Source organism: Momordica charantia (assembly GCF_013281855.1).
Source record: "Momordica charantia cultivar OHB3-1 chromosome 2 unlocalized genomic scaffold, Mcharantia_2.0 BLBB01000002.1, whole genome shotgun sequence".
NCBI classification, from domain to species: domain Eukaryota; kingdom Viridiplantae; phylum Streptophyta; class Magnoliopsida; order Cucurbitales; family Cucurbitaceae; genus Momordica; species Momordica charantia.
The window spans coordinates 4320238-4340253 of NW_028275160.1; the positions used below are offsets into that span (position 1 = coordinate 4320238).

The following is a 20016-nucleotide window of genomic DNA, read 5'->3' on the forward strand; positions in this document are numbered from 1 at the left end:
TCTCTCTGATTTGTATCTTCTATGCTTAAGAGCACCCAAGTCGCTCTTTTTACGATAAGAAGACAAGGTTGGTGGGTGGGGGAGCCTATCTTATATACTTCTTTGGTTACAAAGGTTAGATAAAATTAATAATACAGACTCGCAGTAGTAGAGTAGCCAATGCAATTGTTGTTTATTACAATACAAAGGTAACATCCACAGATAAAAATGATGGTTGAGCTAGTCACTGAGAATGATCAGCTTAACCAGGGTTACCATAGGCGTCCAAGAGGAGGTGACATTTAGTAGTTTGACCATCAATTTTTCATTCCCCTCTTGAACATCTTCCAATGAACGCAAAAGTTGGACCAACCAAGTTTGCTTTTTTAGGGATTGAAACTAACAGTGAGGAACAATCGGTCTGCAGGTCAAGTAGTTGAATCAGAAGTAACTTTTAGAACTTGGTTGAGATTCGTGTCCAATTCATTTCTACCTATATTGTGGCACCAGACTATCTGTGTTACAATTAGGGGAACTGAATTTCATGCCAAAGTGAGCAAATCCACGTTGATATTCAGTGGTGTTTGCAAGGGCATAATATTCAGACTCCATAGTTATCGAACCACCAACTAGGGTACTAAAGAATTATCAAGATGTTACAAAATATGGTAGTCAAAAACTAGCCGTTCATCACAAAATAAGGAGCCATATGTTACATTATTCGGTTGTTGAATATGCAGTGTAGGCCATAATGGACTGCTCTCCACAGCAAAAGTAGTTCATTTGTTACATGATAGGGGCCAAGGGGGTCAGTTTGACTCTTACTGCACCAAGGACATATGGGTGGAAAATCTTTGTTCCCATCTCAAGGAAATGATAGCATATTTAAAGTCACATGTTTATGTTTAATAACATGTCTAAATTGATTTATATCCTTCGGTTTCGCTTTATGCTTTAACTATAGTGGTATTTTTTTTACCATACAGATAATGAATGAGATTTGACCATAGTACCAAAATAAAATTAATATCAAAAGTTGGTATTAAAACTAAATGCAGGGAAACACTGCATCCAAGGCCCTGAAATGCAGCTATATGTCCCTACGTAGTTTGACTGAGGGGTCCAAATTCATTAAACAAACAACTTGGCAATACACACTACCACGCTCTCTCTCCTCTTTGGAGAGGGCTATCAATATTCAATAGCAACCACACTCAAAAACAGAATAAAAAACACACACAAACGAAAAGAGACGTCCATTGGATGCCATTTTGCACTCCAACGGTCACTTTTCTACTAAAGAAAACGGAAAAACGGCTACTTTTCCTGCCATGGGGTGTGGACTAAAACAAAAAGAAAGCAAATGCTTTTGTGCATAATATGGCCTTCTTTTTGTCAAAGCTAATAAAAAGAAAGAAAAAGAAAGGAAAAAAAAAATCAAAGTCTGCGTTTCTTCTCCTCCTCCTCCTCCATGTTTCTTAATCAAGAGAAGAAATTAAGGCGAGAAGTGTAAGTTGCCTTGGGAGACCAATTCCTTGGGATTATGTCCCTGGCCGAGAGGCTTCTTCCCGTAGATAATGTTGTTAATCTCACCGAGAATGGGCCTTTTAAAGGCCCACCAATAATGCACCAATTTGCCCCCCACACATGGTTCATATCCAGCCACTCGCTCGAACTTGCCTGCCATTTTTGTTATCATAACAAACACCACGAGAGGGAAAGAAAATGTAGTCAACAACCATCAAATCAAAGCTGCCTGATTTGCAAGAAAAATGCATTTATTTGTGCGTGTGTTTAGACAGTGAGAGATTTTTATAATCATGTGGGAAAGTGCATGCTTTTTCTTCTTCAAAGATTCTTCGAGTGGATTCAACTTTCAACGTGTAAAAGATCCAGCTTTTCCATCTTTTCATCTTAAATTATTATTGTGATTAAAGCAATGGAATATGCTTCGGAAAGCCCTATCAGTAATTAAATTAGCCAAAAGGGGTTCTCTTTTTATACTTACTTCTCTTATTTGCATTGCACCAATGTCCCCATCGCCATCCTCGAATTCAACCAGGAGTGAGAGCCAGTAATCTGTTGAGCCTTCGTTGACATGGAAGGCGATGTTCTTGCCTGGGTACTTACAAGGAGTCCTACGCATTTAGGACAAACCAAAAGCAACAAAAAAAGGTGACAAAATATAAAGAAGAGAGAGATTAAAACAAACAAATCATAAAGTGACAAAAACAGAGCAACGGATTCGTACCGCCGGTAAATGACTGGGATTTCGCCTCGGTTCCTGAGCTGCCCATTTTCGCCGGCGATGGCCATACGGCCGAAGGCGGCGCCGCTGAGATCGAAGTGGGTTTTGCCGTTGGAACAGTACCCACCGGGGCACTCGTCGGTGACGATTATGGTCACGGCTCGTCGGGAGCAAATGCTCTGGTCTAGACACTTCACCTTGTAACAGGCTCCACACCCTTCGCCATTTTTGAACAGCACTGGACTCACAGCGCCAACCCTGGCCTTTAGGGGCTTCACGTCCACTAGATTCCCATACCCACAGGCTCCACCTGCAGAATTACACCGTCAGATCTCTCAATTTCTAGCTGCTAAGAACTTCCATTTTTTGATTTGTTAACAGGGTTTCGGTTAGTTCAAGCGTCCGTAATCAATTTTTGACCGAGTTAACTCAATGGCTGCAACTTCTAGACAGTGTTTCACAAAAACTGACTGCCCCTGTCCCATTTAATTGACAAACCCTCTGAAGCACGAAACGCAGAGAACAGAACAAGAAAAAAAAATGTAGAGAAATGGGAGCGGCGTACCGTCGCTACCGTCGCCCTCGGGGCTTCCATACCACGTGGCGGTGGCCGGGAGCCAATGTAGATCCGGAGCACGGTGTTGGAGCTGAGCCGCCGCCGCGAAACCCTGGAGCACAGCCGCCGCAAAGAAAAAGGCCCCAAAGAGCCCAAAACCGCGGCAGAGGAGGACCGGCATTGCGTCTGCGTGGGGCTACAACAGTAGGCGGCGACACCGCTTGCTCCGCCCACAATGTCAGGTTCCGACGAGCACAGTAACCGAGAAAAACAGTTGAGGAAGAAGATTGGAGGGCTTCGCCGACAGTCTTTGTTTGAGCAGATTTAGAAGGCTTGGTTCGTTTATTTGGTCCGGGGTGTGGAGGGGGCGTTAAGTAAATATAAAAGAGTATCGGGGCCGGGGGTTTATGAAACGGGCCACTGATTTTTACTTTAATTACAAGATGACCCTGGTGTGGGACCCCTCGACAGTTGAGGCGTTAATTCCGCATAATCGTACGGAGACTGTCATAGACCTTAACGGATGAGGGTATTTTGGTCAGTTACAAAGTAATAGTTATTTCTACCGTTAACGTCGAATAATTTCTTAGCCTCAAATAGGTCACATGCCCTACTATACCAATTAATTTATTAAAAATATTTTTATATACATGTATATATATTTTTAATTGTAATATATGGAAGTAGGGTTTGAAACCTTGAAATAGATAGAGTTGATTATTTTTAATATCAATCTCCTAAGCATTATGCATATGCTCTAAAATCAAATCTTCACATCTTCCCTATATTCTTGAACTAAAAAGAAATTGGTTGAATATAATGAAATTTAGAATATGGAATCACAAATAGAAAACATTATTAAAATTAAGATGAATGGAAACATGTAATATGGGTGGGGATCCTCACTTCACCGTCAATAAGAGGTCATTTGTTTTTCAAATATGTAGATGTTCGACATGTTCATAATTTCAGATGTCTAAAATTTTAGATGTTTGACATCTTTGATAGACACGTTTATTTTATAGGATAATTTATAAGGATGTCTGAGAATATTTAAATAGACGTTTTGCCGGACTTATTATTGAGAATGTTTTAAATTTATATAATCATCCAAAAATACTCTTACAAAGATTTATATAAATTATACATTAATTTATTATGATTTACATCCAGAAATCTATGTTTCAAAATGACATCTAAGATACGTTAGATGTCTCCCGTATGACCATCTTAAGATATTCAGACATCTTATATTTACAAAACAAACGTGAAAATCTAGATGTCAGTTTAATGAGAATCTTGAATTCTCATGAAACAAATGATCTTTGAATAATTTGTGTTCTATCTATGAGCTATTTTTGAATTGACAAGGAATGTCATTATACTTGATCCTTCGTATTTTTACAATGGTAAGATATTGTCCACTTTCAGTATAAGTCCTCGTAACTTTGCTATAAACTTGATCACATTCTCACAATACATATTTTGACGTGGAAACGTGCAATTCATTATATTCGGTAGGTATGATAAAGGTTTTGTTTTCAACATTTTAAGAACTACTTTAACTAAGATTTCAAAAGACGCTCTTCAAAAGTATATATACCAAACATAAAAAGAAAAAGTTAACAAAGGAGTACAAATTTGTAAATAAATAAAAAACACGAAAGAAATACAATATCAAAAGGCCTAAAAACAAAAGAGAAGCTCTCGAGTCCTTTTCTAGTGTAAAAAACAAAGATAACAACGAACATACCATAATTAATTGGTGCATGTCATTCAAAAGGGTAGACAAGAGAAGCCCACTCAAGCAAAAAAAAAAGAAAAAAAAAACAGAGATATTGTATGCATGTCAAAATAAAATAAAATAAAATAAGATACTTAAAAGTGGGAGAAAAATTATATTTGTTTTTGTTTTGGTTGAAACAGACAATGAAACGGTGGGTGGGAAAGGCAATTTGGTCAGATCAGTTGCGTAGAATACGGCCACTGAGCCACACTGGAAAGTCTTCAAATATCAATAACACAATTAGGCAGTTTGCATTAAACCCAACAAAAAAATAATAATAATAAAAAGATTTTTTTTTTTTTTTGGGGACAAATAATCCAAAGTTTGTTTCAAAGTGGACAAATAAATCCAATATGAATACCAAGATGGACCACTTTGATTGGATGTTTGTAATCAATTCCTTAAATCTCCAGGCCCCTCTTCTCTGCCCCTTTTCACATGCAAAATCATCCCATTTTCATATCTTTCCCTAAACAGTTTCACCATTTCTACTTCAATCTAATAGTTTGTTGGTAAACAAACAAGATTACTCAAGTACCATGCAAACAAAGATGCAGCCATATCAAGACATGATGAAGAATCATATCTGCAGATAATTAAAAAGCAGCTACATTTTGGAAACTGCTTTTCTAAGAGTTCGTAAACCACAATTTCTATAATATTATTTACAATATTTTACTGTATCAATATGACATCTGCTGAACCTGAACAGATCAGGAATATTTTTCTGCAACAGAAAATTTTGAGAAGAAGCTCTAAAATATTTGTTAGCAACATAGATTTTACAAACCAAATTTGTACTACTATGATCTAGATCTAGATCTAGAGGGTTCAGAAAGAAAAAAGCTCAGTGTAATGGACAGAGAATAAAATTCCACCTTCTTATTACCAAAGGGTTCATGTGTCCAAGCTCCAAACCTGTGACCACTCTTCCATTTCCAGGGGCTAATTTCTTTCCTGGGAGGAAAAAGAATAAATAATGAATTAATATAAAGTCAATACATAATATAAACACTAAAATACAGTATCCCTGAACTTTGTCATTTATTTCAAAAATACTTCTATCTTTTCTACAGTTCTAGTACTACCGTTGATTTATTTTTTTTTTTTAGTAGCTAGTATTATCGTTGAATTTTCATAAACATTTCAAAAATATCTGAGCAAACATCAATTAATATTTTGAATGGAAAGTTGACATGGCAAAATCTAGAATGATATGACAATTAACACCCCCCAAAAGTCTCTTTCCTCCATTGTCAACCGACTATTTGTTTCTCCACTGTCTACCCAATTTCGTCCTAATTCTTTATTTTAAAAACGATAGCTTCTTCCTCATTTTTTATCTCTTTTAGATTTAATCTAGTTCTAATGTTAATTTTCAGATTTTGTCATGTCACGTGTCCATTCAAAATATTAATGGATGTTTGCTCAAACGGTATTTTTGAAATGTTTATGAAATGTCAAAGGCCGTATTGAAGGCAAAGTCTAGGCGTATTTTTTGTAATTTAGCCTAACATAAGTAAACGAGTCCAGTGGAGGAAATGAAGGACCTAAAATATAATGGAAGGATTCAATGCAAGTTTATATACTGCGCGCTTCTGTTACAGGTTCACTACAAAGGCCAAAGAAATCAGATAAGATTCATGTTATAGAGTTTATGGCATAAACAGGGATCAGTATGCTCAATAACTTGGGCTGTGAAAATGGTGGAAATCGTTATGTAGAATCTAATCTAACAATAAACTCAAGATGGATGGATGAACAGTTTTTATCAGCTTAAGACAAGATTAAAATCACTTCTAGAATGGGAGATCAGCAGTAAATGTTGGTGCAAAATATCAGAGCAGAAAATTGAGAACAAATGAAGGCAGATGCAAAATAAATGGCAAGAATTTAATAAATGCCAATAAAATGGAACAAGATAAAAGATGTTGAGCGTCATATATGTATGACAACCCCATAGATAGGAACATGATTGTGTGTTTATACCTTGTCGTCGTCGGTTTTATTCCATGTGTTGTTTTTAGATGCAAAGACGGGGTCACCAACAACAATTGTAGCTGGTGAATGAAGAGCAGCATTCTTAATAAGTGGAAGCTTCTCAGGAGCATAGTCATCGTCGCTGTCATAATATCGACGCGCTCCGATTGCTTTTAGTATCATTGCCAACAAGAGAGACAAACCCTGAGACAAGCCAATCGACATTGCAAGTTTTTCACAAGGAATATACCTCAAGACACTGGCCAACATGAGAGAAAAAAGAGAGCTAGAGACCTGAATTGACACCATTGTGATCCCTATCCATTTGCAGATATTGAAGTTCAATCTGATGAAATGTTTGAACTGATCAAAACTTCCACTTGGATCCTCTGGGAAGTCCTGGTGTAAAGTTAAAAGTAATCAGCTATACGAACATATATTCGGTAGCATCCAGTTGTATCGCCTTGAGTATGTAAGAATTTCACCTCCTCCCAGTCACGATTCAGAAATATGTCAGTAGTCAACCCGGCCTCCACCATAAGAAGCAGAAACATAATAATCATGTACTGCGTCCATTGAAGGCCAAAACAGAGTCATATGTCAACCAATCTATTAAGAAAAGGAAAAGAAAAATGGGGGAAGGGGGGTGGGGGGTGGGGGGATTCATATGATTTAGTAAATTTAAGAAGACAGTACCATATGAAGGCAACAACGATTAGCAGTTTCAGCAGCAATGTGACCCAAGCAAGTGATCACACATAAAAGAAAGCCTTGTCCAAAAAAACTGTACATGAACCTGAAATTTAAGCAACACAAAAGATGTAAGCTACATACCACAAGGCATCCCCATTGTCTTCCCATCAACCAATTGCCACAGAACCCAAATCTCAACCATATTAACTGTAATACTCCTTACAAGTTTGCTTAAATTCATAGATTCATCTTAACCTATTACCCTTTATTTTATTGAGTAAAGAAAATAAACGTTTAGAAGGTATTCTACAAAACAAAGAAATCATTATGCAGAAAGAATAAAGAATATGAAGATAATTCTAAATTTTGAAGCAATGAACACTCAGATTTGAAGGTAATGAATTTCTCTCTCTTTTTTCTTATGAGGGAAGTATGGAATTCGAAAACCCACTCTAATTCATTATTATTTGAGATTATGCTCCCTAATGAATGACTTTTCTCCCCAGACACAGGCCCATTTAAAGAGAAATTACTAAGAGCAAGCAGAAATTAGAAGGAAAAAAAAAACTCCTCAGACTTTCAAACTTTCTCAAGCTCCCTCTTAACCACAAACAAAAGAATCAGCAGCTTTCTTGCCCGGAATTTTGTCGGGACAAAAAACTTTAGGAGGAGATACAGAAATCATCAAACTATAATTTCATAATGCTCTTCACTGTTCGAAGTGAAGTTATCTTCTAGGAGAAGCGCTTCCTGTCCCTCCAAAATCATATGAAGAAACAAAAATAGACCAATAAAATGGAAGGAAATCGGAAATGATATAATCTGCAAAACAGGTAGAAAGCAATACCATGGAACTGGGGCATCGGGTCCTTCAAAGGGCAAATGACCCATCTGTCTCTGCCAAGCCCTCATCAACCAAACTCCATACAGAATCATGGCGAATCCCATCATCCCATTTCCAGAATTCACGAACTTCAACAAAGATTGCATGCAGACTCTTAGCATTCCTTACCGTTTGTACCCAACAACACAATTGCAAACAATTGAAGTTTTTGGAAAATGAGAAAACAATTAGCCAAGAAGCCCAATAAACGTAATGTTCCAACCGCTAGAAAGATCCGGTGCGCGCCAAGATTTTTGCGCGTTTTGGGGCTTTGAGGAACCCTTTTTCATTAGTAGATATTTCAAATTTCAAATGATTTGGAGAATTCTTTCCTATTTCCATGGAACAGTTTACCCATTTTCATCGAAAGTCCGCTTGCCAACCCGTTAAACGTACCAGATGCCTTTCTTTTCTCAATTAAAGGGTTAAAAAATAGTGTCGTTCAGTTCAGCCGATAACAATTTAATTTCTCCTATTTTGTGGGTAAGAATTTAATTCTTGTAATTTAAATATTCCAATTCACAACCTCTTAGTTAGAGGTACATACTTGCTTTGACTTTCTCCATCAATTTATTGATCTACATATATAAAAAAATTGTATTATATCTTAATAATATTTTCCACTAAAAAACTAAGTTGTAACCTACTAAAAATTACTGACTAAACTATTATCTATTAAATTGTTTCAAGTTTAAAAATATAAATACTGAATAGCCTGCCTTATTACATTATTCTAACCCCAATAGCTTGATAATCGAATGCGGGTAAAAAATGTATTAGAAATTTAGAAGGCCTAACTTAGAAAATAAATGAAAAAAAGTATTAGAAGATTATGATTTTTTACTTATCGTCAAAATATATTTTTTAGTTCAAATATGGTGGGAATTGGTGACATGATAGTGTCACAACTTACCATATTGATTTTTACTTTAATTTAAGTTGTTTTTACCCACAAAAAGAAATGAATTTTTCTTTGAAGAGTGAGTAGATGTGAGCAATTTTACCATTCAAATACAAATCTCTCCCTCAATTCCTCTCATTTTATCTCGTTCAAAATACTCTCTTAATTTTTACTCATTTCTCTCACCCGATCCTCACCTATTTGGGAATTAAGAGGAGTGGCATGGGGAGAGAGAAGAAGAGAGAATTGGTATAATTATAAAGTTTGAATCAATGAGCAGGTTTGCCCGAGAGGTTAAGGGGGAAGACTTAAGATCTTCTGTACATAAGTGCGCGTGGGTTCGAACCCCACAGCCTGCAAAGAAAAAAATAAAGTTCTTTTTTCGGCCAAATTACAAAATACAACCTCATTAGTCATTAATTACTGAATTTAGGCATAGTACATAGTTTTCTGCATCTGCTGCTTTTGATTAAAAAGAGAGAGAACCTTTTAATTTCGTGAATCAAATGGCAAAACAAGTTTATAAATTATTTTAATAGAGAAAATGATTAAAATTAAAGGAAAAAAATAGAGAGAGAATTTTTCAAATTGTGCTGTAGATGAGAATAACCAACAAAAGTTCATTTATTGGGGGATGCATTTCTAACCCTGATGAGGTTGTTAAAATTATTAGTTTACATATCTCACTATATACTTCTTTTAATAGTAGTTATGTTTATAATTCTAAGAAGAGTCATTTTTAAAGAATAAATATGTATTTTCAAATATATTAAAAAGTTTACAATTTTATAAAAATAAAATATTAACTCATCATCATCAGGTTTTCCAGCACAAGCATGATAAAGTTACAACGTAAGTTCTCATCATTTTTCAGATTTCAATACAAAATCTAGATACATAACTTATCTTAAGAAAATTCCAAGAACATTCTGTAGGCATTTCGATCAGCAGAGTAGTAACCTTCTATCAAGCTATCAACTTGGAACCCAAGTTTGTTGTAGAGATTCATGGCCGCAGTTCTCAGAGGATCAACATGGAGACATATGCGTTGGACGTTTCTGGTTCTGCACTTGTCAATGGCCGCCTTCAGGAGTGCCTCTCCATGACCTTGTCTTCTACAGTTCTCCTTCACTGCGTTTTGTTCACAACCCACATGACAGGAAAGGAAACAATGGCTCTTGGTTAGCAAAAGGGATGCAGAAGTTTGGGATTAACGCACAATTAATCGGTCTTAAAACCTTTCCTACAAACCCCAGATGGAAAAGGGGGGGAATTCTCTTGCAGCTCTTTTATCAAACAGGTTATGTGCATTGAAGAGTTGCAAAATCGACACGACTGGCGGACTGGGTATAACACGGTAAGTTAACCAAATTGCAAGCTAATAGATCATTCTAAATCGGCACTCGTAGATCTTTCTTTTCTGACTTCCTACTGGCATTGAATACAACAAATATAATATCCGAAAAACTGTACGGGAAGAAAAAATCAGGGGAAAGAGGAAAGGAAACGAGGATAGAACCTGCGAGCTTAGCGATCGTAGCGCAGAGGGAAGAGGGCCAAGAATACATGACGTAGCCTATGACTTCTCCATCCAATTCGAGGAAAAGCAATCCAGAATTCTTTTTCCTGAGTTGTTCGTCGAAAAACCTAGCAAGAGACTCGTGTTTTGGGAATATCTTCTTCTCGAGCTTCACAATGTCTTCCACGACCTTAGCATAGTTGGTGGAGTTTCTTTGGAGTTCCACGATGTCCCCATCGTTCATTGATATTGGCTATGGCTTTTCTTCTTCCTCTCAGATTTGGCGTTTCAGAAGCTTTTCTTTGATTTCTCAAGTGCCTCCCGGCTCTCGATTTGCTATTCATAGTACTTATAAGTTATAACTATTTTTTATTTGAGCCCTTTTTTTTTCAAATTACTGTAAATTATACATTTAATCATAGAGGTGACTAAATATGATATATGTATTTACAGGAAGTTGAATATTATTTCGTCCTACCATTAAAATTGTTGAACTCAAATATTCATGCGTGTATATATGTAATTAGAATCGATTAGATAACTTATAATAACATTATCTGGGAAAGAAAAAAAAAAAAGCCTAAAATACAATTTTGCATAAATTTATTAGGATAGGTTTCGAAAAGGTAGAGCATAGGTGGCCATGAAAATCATGACGTGTCTAAGAAATATGTTGATTGAGGTAACTCAAGTCTAAAGTATGACAAGATTAGTCATCTTCTTCTTAAACTTACGGATCAGGCTCTCAAGTTACGGCGTATAATAAGATAATGACACGACAGATAATGAATAGATATTTAGAATAAAAGTTGAATCTACGTGGACAATAATATTTATAATGAATATTTTAAAAATGCATGGATAAAATTTGAAATTATAAGATACTGACTTGATAAGTAACGAGGGGAGGTCTGTAATACTTTCTTCCACGTGGCGACCGATCCTTCAACAACCTGTCTCTTGCAAGAGCTTATCTCAACCATGGTTTAGGCATCTCCATCTCCCGATATTCGGATCTACTCCCACTTCCCTGCACTCGGTTCTATCTTTACCAAATCAACCACTTTTATCAACTGCCGTTCATCACAAATCAAAGCCAACAGTCGATCAATCCAACGGCTCAGAACGGCCCACTTGCTTCGTTGCCATGCTCAATCTCAATCACGCGATACAATTAAATTATTAGTTGCTCATCTTCTTGATTGCTTGCGGTCCTCCTTTCAATTCAACTAATTTCCGGTTGTTGCCATTTTGCTTTTTGGGCAAATCTTCGCGAATATCGGTGAAGTTCTCGTTCTTGTTCTCGCCTGCTGGATTCTGGATTTGTAAGTTTTCTTTCACTTCCCTCCGTTTCTTTTCCGTTTTCCCTCCCTTTTTCAGAAGTAGCGACTTCGGTTCTCTTTTTGGTTTCACCCTCCCTCGTTCGGCCTCCGATTTGTGACCAATGGAGATGGCTATGGAAGATTCATATTCGCACGTTTTGCTTTCCATTGCTCGCGTTTCGCTCACCGAGGATGGAAGAACTCCGCGGTTTCCGATTAATCTATTACGAAGTACGCTGCGAATATGTATACCTACGCCCTTTTAAGTGTTATTTAGGGTTTTCTTAAATTTCTTAAGTATTGGTTGTGTTCTGGTCTGCTATTTCGAGGATTCTATTTCGATTTGGGGCATCTTTGTTGGATTTCCTGCAATTTGAAGATTGATTGTTCGTGTTATTGGACTCCTCGAAGTTTTCATGGTTGGTAAAATTCCTTCGCCCTTGTTGCCAAATCTTGCACAGCCCCCTGCTTTTGCAATTCAAGAAGTTTGAAGAATTATCGTGTTCGTTCTTTCGGATATTGAGATATTTCTGTTCGATTATCAGTGCGTTAGGGTTTCATATAGCTTTCATAAGCCGCTGTTTGTCTTCTTTCTGGCGTTGAAGAATATTACGAATTCGAGTGTGAAACTCAGACTCTAATCTCCTGGGCGAGAGTAATCGAATGGCAAGAAAGATGGAATTGGGATTCCCAAAATCTGCTTCGTACAGTCTTCGGGAACAAGCTGCTAGAACAATTCTACGCAATGTGAGGTCACAAGGGCATACATACGTCGAGCTACGAGAAGATGGAAAAAGGTTCATTTTCTTTTGCACTTTGTGTCTTGCACCATGTTATAGTGATTCAGTGCTCTTTAACCACCTGAAGGGTACTCTTCATACTGAAAGATTATCTGCTGCTAAGCTGACTCTTTTAGGACCAAATCCTTGGCCTTTTGATGATGGTGTTCTTTTCTTCCATAAGCCAGTTGAACGAGATAATCAGATTGGGATTTCAAATGACAATCATGAAAGGTTGTTGGAGTATCACAACAATGACAACAATCTTGCTATTGTCAGGTATGATGAAAATTCTAAAGGCAATGGCGACAGACATGTTGACTGTGATGGAAATATAAGGGATATGTCCTTCGAGAATTTGAATGATGGTGGAGACAGTTGTCCTTTGGTGATTCCTGGTGTACTGATTAGGGATGAAATTTCTGATATTAAAGTGATGGAGTTGGGCTATGGACAAATTGCAGCTAGGTTTACTGAGAAGGACGGGATCTTAACTGGAGTTGGCAGAATATGGTGCGAGTGGCTGGGTAAAGTAAATGTTGAGCTTGAGGGTAAGGTCAAAGTTCCTGGACATGATTATGCTATTGTTACTTTCACTTATAATGTAGATTTAGGTAGAAAGGGCTTGCTTGATGATGTGAAGTTATTGCTCTCATCTAGTCCTGGAGCTGAACTAGAAAATGATGAGAACACTAGAGTGAAAAGAAAGAAATCGTTCTCAGATCCTGGGGTTGTTAGTGAGTCTTTGAGCCATCAATATGATTCGTCGGGTGAAGATTCTTCAGCTTCAAATTGTGTCACTTCATCACTGTTGTTGGATAGATATGATGATCAAATTCTGAGTACAACAATCACGTTGAATAAGGCAGTAAGGCGTGAACTGAGAAGGCAACAGCGTTTAGTTGCAGAGCGGATGTGTGATATCTGTCAACAAAAGATACTCACCCATAAAGATGTAGCAACACTCGTGAACATGAAAACTGGAAGACTTGCCTGCAGTAGTCGAAATGTTAATGGGGTAATGTCAGTCCTTTCTTTTTCAACATTTATAATATGGTTGTTAATTTTGATTTACGAGTTGCATGTTGCCATGGATTCGGGCCCTCACTTATTCACAATAATCAATATTTTGGTGGTTTAGGTGTTTCATGTATTTCATACATCGTGCCTCATACATTGGATACTTCTATGTGAGTATGAGATAAGTGTGAAGGATCTAGGTGGTAAAAAAGCTAGACGAAGGTACAGGAGAAAGAACAGGACTAAGGGCAATAAATGCAGCAAGGACAGTGAAACGAGACAAATAAAAACTCAAATTGATTCTATATTCTGCCCAGCATGTCAGGGTACCGGTATAACTGTTGATGGAGATGACTTAGAGAAACCAACAATTCCTCTTTCGGAGGTATGTGCAACATGAAATATGCATTTGTTTAGATATCTTCTTATTCCTGTTGGTTCTCATGTTCATGATTCATGATCATTTGATTTAAAACTTTTAGGTTATAGCAATTTAACATGGTCATAACCATCATGGTGTGGCCTAGTGGTCAATAAGGGCCAATCTAAAAAGCAAAGGGCTTAGAGGAAATGGGTTCAAACCATGGTGGCCACTCTAGGATTTAATATCCTACGAGTTACCTTGGCAACCAAATATAGTAGGGTTAGGCGGTTGTCCCGTGAGATTAGTCTAAGTTTGCGCAAGTTGGCTCGGATACTCACAGATATCATAAAAAATAAAAATAAAAAAAATAAAAGCAATTTAACATGTTCATGATTTGATTTTTCAAACCATATTATTTTGACTTTACTTTGGGTCTTATATTTTCAAATGTTTCGTCATTGAAGTTCTATGGTGGATTTAACCATACCATATGAGAATGTATTTTAAGTCATTCATATCAAGTTTGGGGTTAGGTTTTGAATTGAGTGGCTTAAGATTTATGTTGAGTGCAACACTAAAATTTAATGGCAAACTCCAAAACAGATTTCTACGGAAGTTTATAGAGAACAAAACAAAACATTTGAATTTATGAAAACCAAAAGGAAAATTGTGTGAAAGCTCAAGAACCACAATTAAATATAAGCTTAAATGGTGATACATGAAAATTTTTTGTGTTAAATTATACTTTCATTCTATTTCCGAATTTATGAATTGATATAAATTTTATGAAGTTTTGCTATAGAATTATTCTCGTTAAAAAATTTACCTAATTGTTTTTTTTTTTAAACTTTTTTGCCTATAGGAAAGGAGTTAGGTGTTAACTTATTCTTATTTTATAAGTCACTAACTCAACTAAGTATTGTAGTAATATTTCTAGTTACGATACATTGTGTCATTAATAAGTATTTTAATTTATAATTAAAGTAAGAAAAGTTCTTAATTAAGATTCTTCAAACTTTTATACAGGATTTAGAGATATCATCTAGAGTAGCATTTTTCCTTGGCAAAGCAGTGTAAAATGCATTTCTATCTTTATTTATTATAATTAAAGGAGTTTGATTTGAGAGGATTGATTTATCATTTCTAAGCTCGTTGAAGATAGAATCATCTAGGAGAATATGGAGAACATGTTTTATGTAAAATAAAATGGAGTAAACCGAAGATTTTGCCAAAGGAAAGATACCTTCATATTCTGCTGTTTAACAACGATCCCTTTCTGTTCGGGTATAGATATTCAAATATAAAATAAAGGTGAGTGATGCCCGAAGAGCGTGGATGAAAAGTCCTGAGGTTCTGCAGAATTGTTCGACAGGTTTCCATTTCCCTTATCAATCTGAAGAAACTATACAGGTAACATTCTACATAAAAACTTCTCCCATCTCATCATATCGTATCTTAAATTTTAATTACTTGATTGCAGGAAAATGTGAAGCCTCTCAAGCTGCTGCATTTTTATGGAGCTTTTGTATAGAACTACCTTCAAATTCGAGGTTGGAAGAGTAGGCTTCAAGCATGCGCCGAGGCGTACAGTTGATCATACTTTTCTCAATAGGTAGGTACTAGACGAACTTTTGAACATTCTTAGTCATTGTAAATGAATTGTCCTCAAGTCTCGTAAATAATATGAGGGGCATGAAGGATTATCTTCATATAGATTGGTCCTCATCCTTAACCAGTTCCGCCTTCGTGAGTTAAACATTGTATGTACCATGTTGGTCAGACACAGTTGTGAACTCTTGCGCACATATGTGTCAATATTACTTTATCACATTTCACAGTTGCAGTTTTATGGGATCCCCTTTAAGAATTTGATAACATAACAATAACACACGTGATCAAATCTGGCTTGCTAAAGTAGGCTTGGTCTTCCCAAGAATTATATGATTCCACGTCGGGTACTTCTTCTTATCCATGATTTGATATTAATAATGTTGCAGTGATGGAGAGGTGAATCTAAGCATAGTTTAGTATAGACAAGACGTTGAATACCATCACAAAGTTCAATGGTTCAATTTTTTTATTTGTCCATCATAGTGTCAGAGGCACCTGACCGTGGGGCCGACACACTACTTTTCACCTAAAACTAACAGTAAGTTTGGAGAGGCATCCAATCAAATGTCTGTTCTACTCAAAATGTTAAGAAGGGACCATGGGCTTGATTTTGCCTAATTGAATGGGCACAGTTTCATATGCTTGGAAAGTTTGATGTCTAGATTAGAAAAAGAGAGAGCATCAGAATTCATGTTCATCGCCACTTTTGAAGAAAACAATATGGGCAATCAGGTCCTTATCTCTTTTCCTACAAAGAGGTAACCCAATATCATTCTGTCTCATATCCTGATTGGTAACCATGGTTCTGTATCTTTCGTTCAAGAACCGAACCGATTGCCCCAACTTCAATAAAATCCATATATATTCACCTCTATTATCTTATAGAGAGTTTACACTTTAAATTTATGTTTGTTTTACTCTGAATCTGAGACATTTCAATAGAGCTTATTCGCGTCTACTGTCTTATGCCACCTCCATAATTGTCATTCCTTTTAATACTATGAGATATTATATCTTGTTGGTAATATTGACTCCCCACTTAAAAATAAGGCAAAAGGTAACCATGGGCGTATAGAAAAAAGAGTTGTTTGAAACTTCAAATATGGTGGCTTTAACCACCTTGTGCAAAAAGCTATAAATTTCCTCATAATAGGAACAAATCGCACCCATCGCTCGGGTTTACTGTGATACAAACATAATCCCATGCTAGTTAGAAAAATTTTACGACTCGGAGTTAATAAAGGTTGGATTCAGCTTGCTTAGGAGTGTTGTGAGCACCAAAAATGGTGAGAAGCCGTGTTATGTCCAACTTGGGTAGAAATGCAACACCTTGCTATTGCTTGGAAAGTGTCCAAAACCAAACTAATATGAGAAGCCGAGCCATTCACGGAAGTATTCTGTTCTTTTGGAAGAAAACCTTATTTAATGGATCAAGATGCTTCCTTCTTTTTTCTTCTCTGTTTTATATTGAAATGGTTCAAGTTTGGATAAGCATGAAACATAGTGGTCCCAATTTGGATTTTCTATTCTTTTCATCAAGCTCAAAAAAAAAAAAGAAGTGAACTTTCTCTCTCTGTTTACGGTAGATCCCTATGATAATGTCCAATTAAAAAATATTTGTGTTGATAATGGGAAACTAAAAGAATTATTATTATGGTGAATCCGAATCTGAAGCTTCCACGAAACAAGTTCAAGGAAAGTTGTACCAATTTTTTTACACTAAGCTCATAATTACATGTTATATGTATAATATCTATACAGCTAGCTGAGCTGAACCCTCGTGGTTCATTAAATTGTACCTATGATCTTCACTGGATTATCCAATCCAATGGCTAGAAATGATCTAAAGAGAGTTTCTTAGAATGATAGAAAACACAGAACTAAGCAACAAAAGAAGAAGAAACAGATTCTGCTCAGCGACTCATCAGCCTGCATCATGTGCCTCCTCAGCCTTGCACTACTGTTGCTCACATGACCATATGAATTTGGATAGGTATGTAGGCTTGTGGTAGTGTTTCCGAATGCTCTTGCGTAAATTGCTTCGCCGAATGTTCCGATCACTGGATGGATAATGTTTGTTGTAATACTGCTCGAGCCAAGCATCGACGAAGTTATGTAGTCTTGTGTAGTTCGAGGGTGGTATGAGTGTGCGTGAGGAAGATAATAGTTGTGGGGATGAAGTTGGGGGCTTGGAGATGCTGGTGCCTCGGCTGCCCCACAGGCAGGCCCGAGAGGCCTTCGCGGGATGGCTGGTCCTAGTTGTGATGCCTTGGTTTCGGAGGGATTTGTGGTCTGAAATCTGCCGTAAAGCGGGACGAGACTGGCGTGGGAGACCTCGGCCTTGCAAACGGGACAACAATTTTCCTGCGGTTGGCATTGCTGCTGCGCAGATAAGTTCTTGTAATGGAGCCATTTGTAAATGCAGGGCCAACAGAAGAGGTGACCACAGAGTGTTACAACTGGGTCTTGAACTGAGTCTAGGCATATGTTGCAGTCAAAGCCATGGGAAGCTCCACCATCAGCATCTGAGACACATGTTTGGTTATCTAAACAGAATTTATCTTCTCCAAATGAATTGCTTCGCATCACAGTCTCTTCAAGGTACTGCTGCTCCATGGCCAGGTTTATGTTTCACCGCGGTTTTCTTTTTCCTCTGATGCCTCAATCTGAGAAACGTGTCGAAAAGCAAGGTCAGACCAACGAGAAAACAGCTAAATTCTAAGAGAAGATGGGTGAAACTAACAGAACTTGATCAGAAAACCATAGTGAACGGCTTCTGCTTGTAAATACAAGGAATAAGGATGCCCAGAAGCAGACAAAAACAAAAAGGCAATATGGATAAGATTTAGTCACACTGTACTAGGAGTTCACCCATACACAAAAATATCACTTCGAACACTCAAAAGATAGCTGATGAAGCAACCAAACTAATCATCCTAATCCACTGGTTCGAATATATTATCCATACATATCTGGGTCCCAGAATGGACAAGAATATGGGCAGGGCATCTCATAGATTATTCATTATTGTATTATTTTTTATGCCCAGTTCTTCAAAATTCTTTTCTGAAACCTCATAGTGGAGATTGGTGTGAATGATTTTGACGTTTCAATATCAGAACATGCTGATCATGAAAGACCCAGCTTCGATTTTTAAAATTATAATTTTCGAAAACCTTTCTGGAATCTGGATGAGAGATTCAAGTAATGGAGTTTCATGAATAAATCTCCCAGAACTGCCCTAAATTATGTTCTGCTACATCAATGGTTAAAAATTCCAGTTTACTATTGAACATGATGGGAGATGAAGATTCAGAATCTTCTGCGTTCATAAGCTATCTTTTGAAGCAGATAAACTCACGGGCAACTAAACCACTTGAAAATGAAAAGATCAATCAATCTTTATATACACAAATAAATTCGGATCCGTTATTTGCAAACCAGATCCGCGAAGCATAACTATGCATAGAAGGAACCAAAAAACAAGATGAAGAACCATAATCCCAACAATTTAACAACCAAAAGCAATACACAAGCGAATCCAAGCCCAAATTGTAATCGAAATCAAAGGTTTTCTACAAGACCATCCCGAATCGATATAACCTAACCAATCTTCAATTTTTCAGAGAGTTGGAAATCACAGTAAAGTTTTGATTCAAAAAAGCTAACCGGAACACCCTGAAAACAAAAATTTGGTGATCGGCGTATTCCCTTAAGCAGGAATGTCGAGTGAAGCCACCCCACGCTCCACAGAACATTCATTCCTCAAAAACAGAGCATGAAATTCGTTTTCTGCAGCGCAAATGAAACAAATAAAACCCAACAAAATTCATCCACGGCAACGAGGGGGGGAAGTCCGAAGCAACGAAAAAAACCCAAAACGAAGAATCCGATTACACATATGGTTACGAAGAAACGAGGCTAAATTCAGGACTGGTAAATCCCCACCTCCATTGGCAACAGCAGATCCAAAAAAAAAAAAAAACCTTCTTACACACAGAAACAAACATATCCTCGTCGAAGAGCAATACAGAGAGAGGGAAACAAAACGTACCAAAACTTAGTAGGAGACGGAGAAGTATCGGCTTGTGAAGAAGAAGCTTAAGCTTGACGAATGGCGTATAGATTAGAAGAGTGGTAGAGAGCAAAAATGGGTGTGTGGATTTGAAGGGTGTGATGTTGAGACATCAGGCGTTTATATAAAGAGCCGAAGCAAAAGGGAATTAGGAATCGAAGATCAGATCATGGGTGTGGTGGAAACACGATGCTGCATTTCACTTTTGAAGATCAAAATAAAAAAAAATCTTAACTAATTTTAAATTTTGATTAAGATTTATAACCATATTTTCAATTTAACGTGATTTATTTTGATTTT

At 37.0% G+C, this 20016-nt stretch overlaps 5 protein-coding genes and 1 non-coding gene across 10 annotated transcripts; 2 read left to right on the forward strand and 4 right to left on the reverse strand.

Moving 5' to 3' along the window:
* Positions 1-997: 997 nt before the first annotated feature.
* Positions 998-3146, reverse strand: LOC111011308 (expansin-B3). Its single transcript, XM_022285017.2, has 4 exons — positions 2793-3146; positions 2231-2537; positions 1988-2117; positions 998-1659 (listed from the first exon to the last, which is right to left on the reverse strand). Exons 1-4 carry the CDS (start codon positions 2962-2964, stop codon positions 1462-1464), a joined length of 807 nt encoding a protein of 268 aa, XP_022140709.1. The 5' UTR covers positions 2965-3146; the 3' UTR covers positions 998-1461.
* A 2059-nt stretch (positions 3147-5205) lies between these two features.
* LOC111011309 (Tetraspanin family protein) lies at positions 5206-8519 on the reverse strand. 2 transcript variants are annotated; one of them, XR_015789306.1, is made up of 7 exons: positions 8090-8248; positions 7246-7345; positions 7035-7115; positions 6844-6948; positions 6559-6753; positions 6120-6181; positions 5206-5526 (listed from the first exon to the last, which is right to left on the reverse strand). XR_015789306.1 is itself a non-coding variant. In XM_088120749.1 (6 exons), exons 1-6 carry the CDS (start codon positions 8245-8247, stop codon positions 5515-5517), a joined length of 651 nt encoding a protein of 216 aa, XP_087976875.1. In that variant the 5' UTR covers positions 8248-8519; the 3' UTR covers positions 5206-5514. The 2 variants fall into 2 exon arrangements, 1 of the variants encoding a protein (XP_087976875.1); XM_088120749.1 differs by lacking the exon at positions 6120-6181 and having other exon boundaries at positions 8090-8519.
* A 783-nt stretch (positions 8520-9302) lies between these two features.
* On the forward strand, positions 9303-9385 carry TRNAL-UAA (transfer RNA leucine (anticodon UAA)). Its single transcript has one exon. It is a non-coding gene; the product is annotated as a tRNA-Leu (tRNA).
* A 408-nt stretch (positions 9386-9793) lies between these two features.
* LOC111011202 (Acyl-CoA N-acyltransferases (NAT) superfamily protein) lies at positions 9794-10888 on the reverse strand. The gene is made up of 2 exons (XM_022284891.2): positions 10546-10888; positions 9794-10157 (listed from the first exon to the last, which is right to left on the reverse strand). The coding sequence occupies exons 1-2, from the start codon at positions 10787-10789 to the stop codon at positions 9934-9936; spliced, it is 468 nt and encodes a 155-aa protein (XP_022140583.1). The 5' UTR covers positions 10790-10888; the 3' UTR covers positions 9794-9933.
* Positions 10889-11729: 841 nt separating this feature from the next.
* On the forward strand, positions 11730-15877 carry LOC111011105 (acyl-UDP-N-acetylglucosamine O-acyltransferase). 2 transcript variants are annotated; one of them, XM_022284732.2, is made up of 5 exons: positions 11730-12286; positions 12413-13664; positions 13788-14051; positions 15321-15440; positions 15511-15877. In XM_022284732.2, exons 2-5 carry the CDS (start codon positions 12531-12533, stop codon positions 15559-15561), a joined length of 1569 nt encoding a protein of 522 aa, XP_022140424.1. In that variant the 5' UTR covers positions 11730-12286; positions 12413-12530; the 3' UTR covers positions 15562-15877. The 2 variants fall into 2 exon arrangements, with proteins under 2 accessions (XP_022140424.1, XP_022140425.1); XM_022284733.2 differs by having other exon boundaries at positions 11731-12664; positions 12835-13664.
* Positions 15878-17330: 1453 nt separating this feature from the next.
* LOC111010997 (E3 ubiquitin-protein ligase RMA1H1) lies at positions 17331-19893 on the reverse strand. 3 transcript variants are annotated; one of them, XM_022284600.2, is made up of 2 exons: positions 19696-19893; positions 17331-18307 (listed from the first exon to the last, which is right to left on the reverse strand). In XM_022284600.2, exon 2 carries the CDS (start codon positions 18255-18257, stop codon positions 17499-17501), a length of 759 nt encoding a protein of 252 aa, XP_022140292.1. In that variant the 5' UTR covers positions 18258-18307; positions 19696-19893; the 3' UTR covers positions 17331-17498. The 3 variants fall into 3 exon arrangements, with proteins under 3 accessions (XP_022140292.1, XP_087976859.1, XP_022140293.1); XM_088120733.1 differs by lacking the exon at positions 19696-19893 and adding an exon at positions 19590-19612; XM_022284601.2 differs by lacking the exon at positions 19696-19893 and adding an exon at positions 19311-19582.
* Positions 19894-20016: the final 123 nt, after the last annotated feature.